This window comes from Morone saxatilis, unplaced genomic scaffold, assembly GCF_004916995.1.
Source record: "Morone saxatilis isolate NCDOM2014 unplaced genomic scaffold, NCSU_SB_2.0 Contig14, whole genome shotgun sequence".
Classification (NCBI taxonomy): domain Eukaryota; kingdom Metazoa; phylum Chordata; class Actinopteri; family Moronidae; genus Morone; species Morone saxatilis.
Genome location: NW_023339696.1, coordinates 18434896 through 18450461, shown reverse-complemented (window position 1 = coordinate 18450461; position 15566 = coordinate 18434896). Strand labels below are relative to the sequence as shown.

The 15566-nt window shown below is 39.8% G+C and overlaps 1 protein-coding gene across 1 annotated transcript in view; it reads right to left on the bottom strand.

Annotated features, from left to right (window-relative positions):
- Positions 1–15566, bottom strand: part of spop (speckle type BTB/POZ protein) — a 63321-nt gene that overhangs the window by 3315 nt on the left and 44440 nt on the right. Inside the window, exons 6-9 of the mRNA XM_035655422.1 lie at positions 12430–12607; positions 7109–7164; positions 3229–3351; positions 1578–1720 (exon numbers count right to left, since the gene is read on the bottom strand). Coding sequence (XP_035511315.1) covers positions 1578–1720; positions 3229–3351; positions 7109–7164; positions 12430–12607 — 500 coding nt within the window. The remainder of the gene's footprint in view (positions 1–1577; positions 1721–3228; positions 3352–7108; positions 7165–12429; positions 12608–15566) is intronic.

Here is a 15566-nt window from a genome sequence, read left to right as displayed (position 1 = left end):
TCAAATGCTGTCCACACAGCAGCTCTAGACCTCCAGCCAACCTCTGACCCTATCCTCTGTGGAGGAAGTGAACGCCTGCCTACAGTAATGGCCAGTGTGAGGAGGCTGAGGCAACAGGCCAGCAAAAGGGCACGAGGAGAGCAGCCACAGCAGGAGGGGAAGGAGGAGGGAGAGAGAGAGAGAGAGAGACAGCAGCAGTGACCAAAAAGATAAACAGGGAGGTAAGGGAGAGTGATGAAAGTCTGCAGTGAGGCACAGGAGGGGACTGAGGGACAGCAAGACCAGCAATGTGAAGGTAAATTAAAAAGAGGCCAAACTATGACCTCCAGTCTGTGGTAATCATAAGGCAAACCACCACTATTATGAACTGAAAACTACTTTCAGAAAAGCTCTATTTTTTTCTGCCTTAGAAGGCCGTTACTTCCTATTCATGTCGCATTCGCACTACTTATTGCGATTTATTCGATGAATTTACTCAGTCCTAAAGATTCATGTTAGGCTAAAAAAAAGTGGGGAAACTCTTTTCTATAAACAGAGTGGATAAAGAGTGTTTGGGTGGCTTTACTCTCTGCTACATCCCTGGAGAGGATAAATAAATGAGACAGAGGTAAGATAAAGAGGACTCCTATTGTCTCAACTAAATGACTGTAAGCTGCTTGTAAAGACTGGTCTGGAAAGAGGTTGAGGTGCTACTGGGGGGAGGATTATTGGTTCCTCTGTGTCGCTTGTTTTCTATATTCGTCCTCTAAATTGATTTTTGTTTTGTTGCTCTTGTTGCCGTCCATTGTGTCCGCAGGAGGAGGGTTGATAACGCTTTGCTGGCCCGGGAGTCCCCCGTGGCCAATTTTCTCCCCACCACAACAACGCTGTCGCAAATTAAACTGTCATAACGCCCATAACCACAATTAATGACTGGGATTAGGGGCAGAAATCTGCATTACTGAACACCTTTAGGCACACATGAGCTCTTAAGCACAGAACAGGAGGGGGAGAAAGGGGAGAAAAAGAGGGGAGATATAGGAGTAAATGAAAGAGGGAGGGAGAAGGAGCCCATGCAGGAACGAGGCCAGGAGATGGAGTGAAGCTGTAAAGAAAAGGACAGAGGCATGAACAAAGAAATGGAAAATGTGTCCGGCTCAGAGACAGAGAATTCAGAAAACAGTGGGGGAGGTGATGCATTTAAGTAGTGACTGAGAAAGATTTTTGTTTCAACTGGGCATTCAAATACTGGATCAATCACCTCTCCATGGACATAAATATCAGTCATTGATACTAATGGGCCCCATCTTACCTAACCAGTCTGCCTGCAACATCATTAACATCAGCAGCTGAGCTTTATTGTTAAATGGCCCAATATGGTACAGAAGCAAAATGGTCCGATCTGGGGATTAAATTAAATTTCCTCAGGAGACAAAAATTGCTCCCACTGAAAATTAATGACTTCCTTTGACGAAAAGCTAAGTGTACAAATGTGTGTGTTTGTGTGTGTGTGAAACAGAAAAAAATTGTATAATTATAAGCATAAGTGTGGAAGTAGTTCTGGAGATGAAGGATCTCAGTGCAGGCGTGTAACTCACTAGTTGATGAAGTCCACGGCCTGCGTCTTGAGCTGGTCGGCGCTGTGCAGGTCGGCGAGGATGAGGACGTCTGCGGCGTTCTCCACACTGAGACTTGTGCACAGAGCGTCCTCGCACATCACCTTCAGCCTCTCCAGAGCATACTGCCAATGACAGGGAGAGCGAGAGAGTGAGAGGGGAAACAGCAGGTAAACTAAATTACTTAAACAGCGCTGCCACCAACAACTGTTGTCGCACTGTGTAATGATACGGAAACACAGAATTACTCCACCGCAGCGGCAACACGGCTAAGATTGAATAAGAAAAAAACATGGCCAAGAGAAGTAAAAGTGACAGTTATGCAGACGGAGGGGGAATGATGATGGGAAACGGGATCACTTGAGAGGTAAAAAAATATTTCCACTGAGTCTGATTACAAAATTGCAATAGGAACAATAATCTGCTCTCACAGTGATACACACAGGATGAGTCGATATGGTTCAGCAGAGACTACGGGAAATTTTGCGTTACCGCAATTTTTCAATTTAGCAGGGTATTTACGAACACACACGAACACAGATGTAATGGAGTTAATTCAAATGAACCTCTACTAAATAAGGGTTGTGCGAGGATGTTTAAGACACACACAACTGTTCTGTGCTACCAAACTTGAAATAATGGCAGAACTCAAGCGTGAAGGCGAAGCTGAAGTGAGGTGAGGATATAGAGCAGGTCTAGACTGTAGGCCCTACTTATAAATAAAATAGTTTTGTTGTACTTGAGTCTTCAAAACTCTTTTCACAAGATTATTGCAGTAAACATATACATAAAACTAAAAGTCTACAGCAATGCAAGCAGGTCTTAGAGGCTGGAGCTAAAAGCAAACGTCAACATGCTGCCTTCCTCACAATGTTAACATGCTGATGTTTAGTACTTAAAACATTTATCCCCTTTGCTAATTAAAAGACAAAGTACACTTGAGGCTGATGGTTATGTCATTAGTTTGATAGACATTTGGGAACCACAAATATCTGCACAATTGTGTGCCAATCCATCAAATACCGTTGAGATACATCACTGAAAAACAAAAATGTCAATGGTGGCACTAGAAGAAGATTCAGGTCATCCTCTGGGACCATTAATGTCTGTACAACATTTCATGGCAATCGATCCAATAGTTTTTGAGATATTTTTGTCTGAACTAAAGTGGTGGACCAACCAATAGACCGATGTATTATTAGTACTAACTAGTGTATATTTGGCTGTTTCAGTCAAAACAAATCTAGATGGACCTGCTGTGAGCCATTAAAAGTTGGACATTTTTGAAAATACAACTCTACAAACAATGAGAGCAAAACTGGAAGAAAGAGAGTGGAGGAGTAAAAATGTGGAATGGATAGAAAACACTGAGTATCCAGTATCAGCACAGGAAAAAACAATGACGAATAGGATACATTGTAATTGTGTGCATCTCTTTACCTTCCACATGTAGGAGGGTTTATATTTCCCTACCAAATTGTGTTTGAATGTGATTAAAGTGTGTGTGTGTGTTTGGGGGTTGAGGAGCACTTGGTGTTTCTCAGGTGTATTTTTAGGGACATTATTATGCATACCAGCTTGTGTGTAATTGTACATAGTAACAGGTGCACACATACACACCCACTCTCTGTACCTTGTCAGCTGCAGCCAGCAGGTCATCAGCCATCTTGTCCAGGTTGGGGGCCTTGCCTGTGTAGATGAAGCACATCATCTCTTTGAAGACATCTGGCTCCACGTCATTTATCTCCACACGGTTCTGACCGGGAGCAGAGGACAGGAGAGGAAAATACACAGAGGGTTTAACAGAATAAAAGGCAAGAGAAGAAAAAGATGCTTTGACAATCCTTTAAAACCATGCGCAGCAGCAGAGTGGGTTTTTTTTATTTTATTTTATATGAATATCCTAAAACGTACCTGAATTAAAATCACTCACCTTGTTTAGCATACACACAGGGACAGTCAGCCATAGAGTGATACTAAACAAGTTCCAAGTGCCAAATAAGAAAATAAACAACTTCTGAACAGTCTGAACACGTTTCAGTAAAACTACATTCTAGTACATTTATTTAATTCTTTTCAGCTGATTCCTGAAAATTAATCCTGAGTATTCATTCCTTGACAGTGCCTGCAGCCAGCAAAGTAGGCTTTATCACTCGCTGGCACAGTGACGGTAACCTGAACCTTTCCCTCCGCACTGAGAGGCAGAACAAAGCAGTAAACCAATTATAACAGTGCTTTATCGTCACCACGGTGACCGGCGGCGCTTTAGAAGGGTCAGGCTGGGTGTACCAACAGCTTAGTGCATTTGTGTCAACTCTGACCACTCAACAGCAACATAAACACACTGAGAAATAATGGAGGGAAAGTCTGAAAGCAGCCGGGTGGAGCTTACAGCACGCAGTCTGTTATAGTGTCCTTTTACAGGCATACAGATAACACACATAAATACAAGAAGGCCTGTCGGCACACACATAGCTCAATCAGTAAAACAGGTAAGCCAAAAAACATGAATCCTCTACTCGCTACATTATGTACATATAATCTATTAAATGTTATATATATATATATATATATATATATATATGAGAGTTAAACGTTTTCTCATCTACGTCTGTGAATTACTGATTTATTTTGCCTAAACCAGAGTTGGTGATTGTTGGAACAGTGGAAAGAATAACAAAAGGCAGTTTTATTTTGTCCACTTCGAATGAAGTTACAATGTTGATCTGCAAGGTAAAATTACAATTTCTGTCTATGGAGTTAGGTGGTGAGCACTGGCAATGTAACATCTGTTTCTGGTGAAACAAAAAGGATCTTAGTCTCTAACAAAGCGGACTATCTCTGTAGGGATCCCTTCCATAATGTTGTCAGACAATTATAATAACAATCTGAGGCTGTTGAGCAAAAACAAGCACTTTTAGTGGACGTACACTGACGGGCGCTCAAAGGATTTGTTATGTTGCTGCCATTGCAATCTTTTTTGCACATTTTCAAATCTAACTCAGTGTAGTTAGGGTTTATTTTGACCAAACCAACAATGGTGATTGTTAATAAGGTTTTGGTGAGTTTTATTTTGATTCTGTCCAGTTTTAAGTGTGTTTTACGATTATACGAGGTAAAATGACTGATTGTTTTGGTCTGAAATGCAGTGCTCTGGTGCGACATCTAGTAGCATGTATAACCTCTAACGTCAGCTTCAAAAAAAAAACATTTCTCATCACAGCATGTGCTTTCTTACTTTTACTGTTTGTACACAATCCAGAATATGGAGGGGGTTTGACATACAGGAGAGCTAAAATAATTTTATTTTGCTTATTTTCAACAGCAAAGTGAGTTGGAGTGTTAATGAAATAAAAATGGAAAAAATAGCACCACATAATCACATTGGAAGTCAGATGAGGAAAAACTAACAGGACTTCATTCAGTATTGCGAAGGCAAGCTTTCAACAGTGTCTCATAAATAGACAACGTTCGTGTAGTTACAGTGAATCTCCCGTCTATTCACAGAGCAGTCCTCTATTAGAGTGTTTCTTTATGAGCTCATTTGTCTCTCCTCTATAGAGTGCTGCAGAGGAGTGTTAACCCATCTATCTGTTTTCTCTGAATTGTATGGGGACGTGGCCCACCATCTCTCCCTCTTTCTGATGAAGACGCCCACTTAAACAGCAATTAAGATGCATTTCCTGGCTCTGTGCTTTATAATTTCCCCATTCGAGCCATGCAGGCATCAATATTCCGCTGACATGACGGCTAAATCACCAAGGTTCAATCTCACCACCTCCTATCAGATGAACACAACCAACTGTGGCACGAGGGCTCTCTGCATCACACACGTGCGTATGCCCGCACAGACATGGAAAAATACACACAGACATACACAAATATCACAGAGGACACATAAAAAAAAGCAAAGATGCACACACAGTGTTGAAAGATTTACATGTTCACCGTTCAAATTCTGTCTGAACACACTTTAAAGATTCTTAAGAGCAATGAACTCAATTGTGTTAAGTAGAGCACACACAATGGATGGAATGGTTTGAATATTGTTCTATTCAAATAGACTTTTTTCACAGCAGCCATTTTGACATGAAATAAGATAAGATAAGATATTCCTTTATTGATCCCCCTTTCAGAATTCAGAATATTAGAAATAGTATAGTAGGGTAATCACAGGTGATAGTAATTAAAGTTCTGTTCCATTTAGTGTAGCAGAGCCTAACATGCACAATAACATCACCATGACTCTACTTGGAACAGATCATTAGTAATGTCTGTGTTTACCCTACGATTTCATGTCAAAATGGCTGCTGTGAAAAAGAACACTGCATTGAGAAAAAAATATCTTAAATTGTTTATTTTTTTTGTGAATACTTAGATAATTTCAAGCCACTATGTGCAGAAGATAACTCAATTGATAAATCAGTTGATGTTGTCAGCCAATATTAGCTTATTACAGGAATATCTGTGTTGGCATGTACAGTAAGTTAATTCCCAGTTAATGCTCAGTCCCATCAGAAAGTGGCACTATGAAATCCATCTGGCTTCTTGGTAAAATATTTGGTTCTAGGAGTTTGGTGATTGAATAATTTGCAGGGCTATTTGCTGAATTACTGTAGCTGCTAAGATAACTGCTAACAGCCTAACCAGTCGGGAACATGCTAACCAGTCACAACGTGTCATTCAATAAAGAGTTACTGAACGATTAACAGGACAGTAAGTTCACAGAGTTTATTCAAAAGACATATTTGTACCTTTGACTTATAACTGTGTGGAAACCACTCCTCTTCTTGTGGAGCAGTTTATACTCTGACAGAGGATGGTGCAACACAGCTAGACAGCTACAATAGCTTCCTCCATTTTGTATCATCAAGACACCGTGCTATTGGTCAACGGTAAAAACAAGTGTGGTAAAGTTAATCAAAGTTGTACTTATTTAGTTAGTTTACGAACCACAAAGCTTTGTCGTTCTAAATGCTGATGAGACCAGACCTCAACATGAAACTGCAGGACAGGAATGCCAAAGATATGTTATGCAAAACTAAGATACCATAACATTTTGTCCATCAGAGGGATTTGACAAGTTTATTGACACTAATATTATTAACAGTAAAGTGGTCACATGAATTAAAGTAATACTTGTGCTATGTGCTAATGTATGTCTCATATAAAAAAAATATATTGTACAATATACTGTATTCTTAAATATTGACACTGGTTTCAACCTCAAATATCCACTATCGAGCAGCTCTAAAGTTGTCTACAAACGACCCCTTGCACCTTTATAATAATTTCAAAGATGATATAATCACATATGAAAATCTACACATAGTGGCTTAAAAGACACCGCATAATAGAACTGCAGCCAACAAGACATGAAGGAACACATGCAGACACACTATGATGTTTTAAGAGGTGAGGACTTCCTGACGCAACAGAGAGAAAGATTAGAATTTAGACATTCGAGTCACCACTGAGGGAGCAGGAACAACAGAGTCAAGTGCTCGACTCACCTTCTTACTCTCTTCCATCTCGTGCTCAAACATGGCACTGAACACCGGCGAGCGAGCTGAGACAGAGAGAGAAACAAAAAACAGAGAGAGAGGGAGGTTTGTTATTATGTGTAATGTTGATGCATGGAGAGGTTTCTGATATCCGTTAACAGCCTGCCACAGGGCCAGAGGAGAGCGAGAGGGATGACTGACAGCAGTGACAGCAGCAGAAGCATCATGAGGAAAAAGTCGACTGCAGCTCTGTCCTGCTGACAGACTCATGACGACCTCTGAGGTGTGTTTAACTGGAATTTAATGCTGATAGACTGGAGCTTATTTGATACATTATGCTTTAATTAAGGTTCCTGTTTTGATAACAAGGTCTGAAAATCTACTGCTGCCATTCAACACAGACTATTCTATCATGCTAGCATAGAGGACTACTAAGGCTTATTTTCATAAAAAAAAATACACACAATTTTTAAAAGCAGAGCAGACAGCTTATATGTGCATGATAATCCAAAATGTGTTCTGTCTCTTGCTGCAAGAGGACACTGTTCACCACAGTTTATAAATCCTCTTGAGGCAAGGACAGTTCAGATCATGCTTCCATTTACAGAAAATGAGGAGTAAAGTGGAGACAAAATGCAAAAGAGCTGCTGATTATGTCCCTCAAAGTAAAAAGAAAACAGTAAAACATAGTGTTTGCAATGCAAATGGTGTTTTTATAATCCAATTTTCACCCAGACTTCATATTGTTGATTTTCTTTAATCAGATTTTGCCACACGTTTTTAAGACAGATAAATTCACGATGTAAATAACTAAATCTAGTGACCTCAAAGGACTCGAGCTATTGATCAAAAAGGACACATAAATTCTTTTAGTATTTGCGTTTTTATCATTACACAAGTGAGGTGAACAGTGACTTACTGCATTGCTTTAAAGGCAAAACGTGCATTTTCTCTCTTATTACTCAGACATGACCACGGCTGGAGAGGTTATGTTTAATCTTTGGCTCAGACCGGCCGTGCTAGCTGTCGGATCCAACCACAGCACTACAAATTACATTAATCAGTCCCACTTCTGTTGTACTTGAAATCGCTGCTGTATGATAATTCTGCGTGCTTAAAATAATCAACCACATCTTGTCTCTGTAGTTCTGCTTAGGGCAACGACACAGTGTATTTTATCTCTTCTCATCCCGGTCGTGACAGCGGTTAGTTTAGGCACAGGCTGAACCTCACAGATGGAGCTCAGTCTGTGTCTGAACATGACTACCAGTTGGTTGTTTAACAGCGGAGAGAGAATGTGTCTCTACAGAGGTTAGAAATTGGCCTTTTACTAAGAATCACACTTCAACCAGTGTCATCCTCTTCTGATATGTTTCACTCTCTTTCATTATGTGCTCATTGGGTAACACTTTATATGATTGTTCACTAATGAATGCTTAATTACCTAGCGATTAAAAATTAACAAATGTTTTAACACATTATTAAGTAGGTGTCAAAGTCAGTGATATACTAATTAATTGAAGTACTAAATAATGGGTTATTAACCGCAGAGCTAGCTATTTAATTACTCATTTGGAAACATGGTGTCATCCATCAACTCTGAACAAGCCACAAATAAGTATAATACTGATAATAATAGAAAAATGTGGGGATAAGCCAATGAGTAAATGAAAAGTTAACAATGGGACATACAGTAGTGGTTATAAGGTCAACCCCTACTGCCTCAGTAAAGTCCTCAACTAAGTAAATAACACAGAAACGAACATCAGGTCCCACAGCATTCAGCTTTCATAAGTGTGTCTCAGATAAGCTGCGGCTCAGGGTCAGACTAACTTCCAAGGTCAGGCCATACAGAAAATGCAAGTTGAACCTCTGGGTATCCCCACTACTTTAATTTTCAACGGCAAAAGGAAACCGAAAAACAGAACATACGAAGTGTTAACTTTCCATTCATGTGTTCAGGTAAATCAAATGTCAAGATATCTTTAGGCAAGACGGGTGATGATTCCTTTTTTTCTTATAATAAGATTATAGAAGTGACAGTAGTCACTGAAATAGACGATGAACAAAATAACTTTTACATACTTCTCTTCTGCTTTCTCTCAAGAGGTAATTTGTTTTGTTTACAAGGGAGGCGAGGGAAGCTGGACAGACAACAAGCCAACTTAAGGCTGTGGACAGTTGATTTGTATGAAATGCAATATAGACAATGTAAATCAACATGACATAGAACTAAAAAGAGGGCGTTTGTTTGTCTGTGAAGAGTCAAAGACAACTGGACTTGCTGTAGATTCTTGGTTCTTTGTGATTACCTACAATTAAACAGCATGCCAAAGCATTTACAAGACAGAGACATATGTCAGGATGGGGACATGATGTCGGTCCCAATCATTTTGTGACAGCAACTAGCAAAAATCCTAAAAAAAAAGTTAGTGTAGCCATTAATGAGTGCATGCATCCTGGAGCACTGAAATCAAACTTAGCAATGCCAGGTAGGACTATGGGGACAAACCTACAGTAAGTCTGTCTGGTGCAGCTCAATACTGGTGAGCTCATACTGCAGCAACAAAGGGAAGGGGTGGGCGAGAGAGAGAGAGGGAGAGAGAGAGAGAGGGTCATTGAAAGTGAAAGGAGGGAAAGGAGAGAGAAAGTCAGAGGAAGAGAACAGTACACAAGGATGGGGAGTAAAGGGAACTGAGCAAAATTTGACAGGAGAGAAAGAGATAAAGAAAAGGAAAGACGGACAGGAAGACAAATACTAGAGGGATGTGGGGACACAAAAAGAAGCGTGAGAGGCAGGAGAGAGGAACAGTGAAAGGAGGAAGAAAAGAGACCAGACAGAGAGTGAAAAAGGGAGAAATGAAAGTGAAGGGGGGAATATTGAGGAAAGGTAAAAAGGAAAAGAAAAGAAAGCGAAGGTAAGAGACAGAGAGGGAGCCAGCGTGGTATAAAGATCACATGGCCAATGTGGAGCCAATTTGAGTTGCTCTCCCTCCTTCGTTTGATCCCTCTCTGTCCGTCTCCACGGCGATTAACGGCCGGGAGAGTTGTCACGGGAACGGCCAAGAGGGGGAATAACGAGGAGGAGGGACGTCATCTGGACCAAGTAGAGCAGAGAGACAGAGAGAGAGAGAGAGGGGAAGACCCCAAACCCCAGCAGCACATAATTAAAATGGCTCCTCACACACACATTTCAACAAATCCAATAATGAACAGCCTCTCTTTGCCCCCACAGAGACACACAGTTCGCCAGTTTCCTCAAACTTCTCACTATTTGATGCTGCCTGTCATCAAAGCGCCAATATCTGCGACAAGTTGTTCACCGGGCATTGTGTGCATGTGTGTGTGGTGCACATGTGTGTTTGAGTGCCAGCATAACAGGGTGTGGTCAATATGGACTCTAGGGCCAATACCAACACAGGCAGGTGCTCAAGGTGCCAATAGATGACACTTCGTACGGATATTCAATGTATTCAAATTTAACCATCCCTATGGCAAGCAAAATTATTCATTAAAATTAAAAATCTGATGAAGTATTTCCCCCGGAATTCTTGTCACAGCAGAACAACATCTGAAACTTGAATCTAAAAATCAGAACTCCAGCATGAAAAATAACATAAACGCCACCAAGTGATCTAATCTTAAAGCTATTAGTCAATAAACAGAAGATACCAATTTTGATAACCTATTAATTAAGGTAATTTATTATGCAAAAATACCAAACATTCACTGTTTCTATAAAATGATAATTTCAGTATCTGTGTTTTGGACTGTAGGTCAGACAGTGTACCTGAGGACTTCACCTTGGACTCTATTGTCAGTCTAACCTACTACAATATATCGGTCTAACCCTGATATATAGAATGCATATAAATGACAGCTTTTAGGTGTGTATACTGCATAGCTAATAAACTTCTCTATTAGTCTGCTCCATTAATGATGCTGTGTGCACGACACATGGGAATAACCACCTGCATAACTTGACAGTTAAAAGCAACTTCTGGGAAGTTTTCACATGTTAAAACTCTGAAATTTACCAAAACACCTTAATAGAAATATACTAATGCCATGACTTGTTCACAAATAAGGTTTTACACTTAAAACACTTAAAAAAGACACAATGTCGCATTTCTGATGTAAATAAATATATTTTAAATATCTCAGAGGGTGAGAGTAAATGGCTTTCTGTCAGAACAGTGTTCATCTTCCACTGGCTCTCCTCAGGGCTGTGTCTTGTCCCTTTTGTTTTACATTCTTTACACCAATGACTGTAGAAGCCAGCAGGGGGACAGGCACATCCTGAAATTTGCTGATGACACAGTTATCATTAGCTTGCTCCATAAAGATGAATATGAGCATGGGCCAATGGTGGATGACTTTGTTAAAAGGTGTGATGAGGCCTTTCTCAAATTAAACGTCACAAAGACCAAGGATACGGTCATTGATTTCAGAAGGCAATCATCCCACCCGCTATCTCAGACCTTCATCAAAGGAACTGGCATTAAAATTGTTGAACAGTATAAATATCTTTGAACAGTCATCAATAAAAACTTTGATTTGATATAAATTCTGATTCAGTCTGTAAGAAAGGACAGCAACGTTTGTACTTCCTTAGGAAGTTAAATGTTTTTAATGTGGACTGGATAATTACATTCTTGTCTGAAAAGTTGTTTACTGAATTTGTTGCTTGGTACGTTAACTTAAACATAAAGGATAAAAACCACCTGAACCACATTGTTAAGGTTGCTGGGAAGGTGATCTTTGTCCCACAGACCCCTCTGATGGCTATCCTTGACCAGCAGGTTCTCTGCAAAGCCACGTCCATACTGGACTTTACAAACCACCCCCTTCACCTTGAACTCTTCCCTCAGGCCGTAGATTTAAAAAAGGTGAAAACTCCTTTATTCCTTGTGCAATATCCCTGCTTAATTTGCACATGGAATTTAAAAATCCTATCCTTGTTTGTGCCCCTGACTGCAAATCAAGTTTCCCATTTGGGGTAATAAAGATAACTGGAGGAGTCGGTTTGAGATTGGAGTGAAACAGGAAACGCAGGAAGTTGGAAACAGAGTCAATATGAATGTGTAATGTAACTATACCTTTAGAGTTCATGTTTTACTGCAAGCTTAAAATGTACAGTATATTTCTGTGTCATACCATGACCACACAATTACTTGAATGATGAAAACTACACTTGATTGTTGGGATTTTCTTTTTATAGACGGCAGAAAATCACAATCACTGCCTGGCTGAAGTTTTCAAGACAACCTGAATGCTAAGTCTTTATGTTCCACCTTTGTTAGATGTGATGAATTAAGGGATATTCTCACCTGCTAGGATGGCTTTGTGTGCCTGGAATTTCTGGCCAGCGACACACAGGGAGCAGTCGGTGAATCTAGAGTTTTCCCACAGATCTCCGAGCTCCTCCGCCAGCCTGCAATCCGGTACCTTCACCATGTTAGTTGTGTTCTGGCCTGAGATGTTCACAGAGTCCTGCACCACACTCACCTAAAAATAAACACATACACAGAGGACATGAGGAAAATTTAACTTCTTTAGCTGATTTGCATACTGTTGTTTTAGTGTCTTTTTTTAGATGCAATGATGTGTGACACAAAAGTACTTACATACACAGAGTTTTAATTTTAGGATGAACTGTTCCTTTAACACACTCACTGGTTGACACAGAGGCAAATAAATAGCATGCAATGTTCATAAAAGACAATAAATCAGTCAATCAAACATGCTGTGAATGATTAATGTGGGTTCTCTGCCTCTGTAATCAATACATCAGCCACTCAATATGGAGGCTATTCAAAGACAACCTATTCTTCCTTCTTTATCCAATCAGATTGGCTACGCTCTCAAACAAGCCAGAAAATCGGCATTGAAGTCAAATTGGGTGTGTGAGTGTGTGTGTCTGTGTGTGTGTGTGTGAGTGTGTGTGTATGAGAGTTGTCTGTATGTCTTCCCTGCTGACTTCACCACCTGTTCGAGACAATGTCAACCAGACTCATTTATCTCTCAACAGGACTCACTGCAAACACACACAAGCAGGCTCAGGAGCACAAACACACACACACATTGTCACACACACACTAATTACCAAGTAATTTCTGACAGGCTGGATTGACTGACTTGCAGATTTTTTTCCTGCTTGTGGTGCCATCTAATCAAACAGCACCAGTTAGTTACCCACGGCTTCACTTAGAATATGGACAGTCAGCTATGAACTCGAGATAAAACTGATAAGGAAAACATTCCACTAATTTAGGTGAAAGCTAACTTTAGAGAGGTCTTTGATGGTCACCGTTCAAGTGTGCAAAGGGTTGTTCTCAAGGTTCCTTCAGTAATGTTAAAAATGTCAGACAATGGCCTGTTGGAGTACCTCTAATTCCTGGGTGGACAAACAAACAATGAGATTCTGGTTCATTGAACGGTGCACAACAGTGTTCTTAGCAACAAGACAAGAGAGCAGTGCAGTGAGAAACAAGCAAGCTTTAAAGTCTGCTGTCCAGGCATACATTGGTGCTGATATTTAGCCAACTTGTATTTTTTTTTTGGTATAAATAAGAGTTTAAAATTGGTCAGGCTTAGCAAAAGCAATTGACAGTCTCTTGCTTCAGTCCTGACCACTTACAATCTTAAATTGTGATTTATTACAAAGTAAGCAGGTTCTGCTGAATTGTCTTCTGTAGTTTTGGAAGCTTAGTATTGCATCAAAGGTTCTTTAAAATATATTGTTAGTCGACTAGCACACTTGACTTAGCATGCTTTCTATTTTTGCTTAAATTCTCCAGAAAACCTTCTTTTCAATAATTTCGGAAACACTATGATGAGATAAGTTGTCTCCTTATATACATGTTGCTCAGATGAGTCACAAACAATGCAATCCATGATGAACAGGTATTCAACCACTCCCCACACTTCAGCAACAAATTTCAAACCTTGATTTACTGATATATATTTGGATGTGGTTGTTGCAACTCGGACTCAGTCACACTTCAGTTGAACACACTTGACTGAGACTTGGGAACAATCTTTATTTATTTAATTTGTGTTTTTTTTGGTGCATCAACATTATGTATGTTGCATATGTATATTGTTGAACATAACAGGCTTATTAGGTTACTATTACACTGGGTTTGAGAGGATAGAGGGATGTGTTAATTTACAGTAGATTATGAGCTGTCATTAGTTGGAGACCCACTGTAATTACACAATACAGCAGTACGGTTATTGAAAAATTACTTATTATTGCATGCCTAATAAAGATCGTAATATTTTTCTGTTACCCTGAGTAATGTTAACATATATTAATTTTTTAGTCAATACTTGGTCTGTACTGTAGCTTCATGTTCATGTTACAAAGCAAAATACAGTTGTGAAGAATGTTCACATTGTGTTTTTTTTCATATTGCATTGCAATAGCCTATTTAAAGTGATCAATTACCAAACAACTAATTAATGCTAATACTGTATGCTATATGCAGTGTTCTAAATAGACCAGATCATGCAGCAGATGATAGAACATTTATTATAACCATGAGAGACTTGACTTGGACTTGTAGCATCTCTGCCATAATGTTATACAGGGTTTTTTCACACCGTCTTTCTAAAGAGGTTTTTACATTGTTCAGAACATAAATACAAAATATTTTATTAAATTAAGAAATTGTTCAATTGGTTATTTATCACAGTGTGCACAATTATGACTGTCCAGTCAGAGATAGCACAAAATAAGGGGGGAAAAACTCTTTGCTTGCTGTTTTTACTGCTGACAGCTCCCAAACAAATTCAGTTTACTGTTCTCAAGAAAAATGCTGAAATCCCCACAAAGTGACCTTGCTGGTAAAGCTTCAGCCACAGAGGCTGACAACCCTACAAGAAAAGTTCTCTCCTCATCCATCCACATCCATCCATCCATCTGCTCCCTTATTCATCCAATGCCACATCCATCCACCTATTCAACTCGCACAAAAAGAGTCCTAGAAAAGAAGAAGAAGCACATACAATAGAGAAGTGCGTGGCAAGCAGGAAATTGAATGTCAAGGAGCCTTGTTTGCTTCCTGATGGAGGTTTGAGGGTTAGCCTAAAGGGGACAGAAAGACAGAGAAAAAGACAGACAGAGGGAAAGATAATAAATCAGAAGAAGAGAGTGAGAAAAGGGAGAAGTGAGAGGGGAAGATATAGGGATAATAAAAAGCAAAAAGAATACAGATGCTGAGATACTGAGCGACAGACAGACAGAGAATAGAGAGGCCATCACACCCAAATGGGGGGGTGGGGTGTGAGCGAGTTATTGGTGGGATCTACTGTTAGAGATGGCCTCTCATAAGCAGCAGCTCATTTCTGGCACAGAAATGCCAGAGACACAGTGAGAAGAAAATGTGACTTTTGTGAAGAGAGGAGCATTCAAAGTATTCCACAGTGTGTGAGTACATGAGTGTGAATGTGTGTGTGTGTG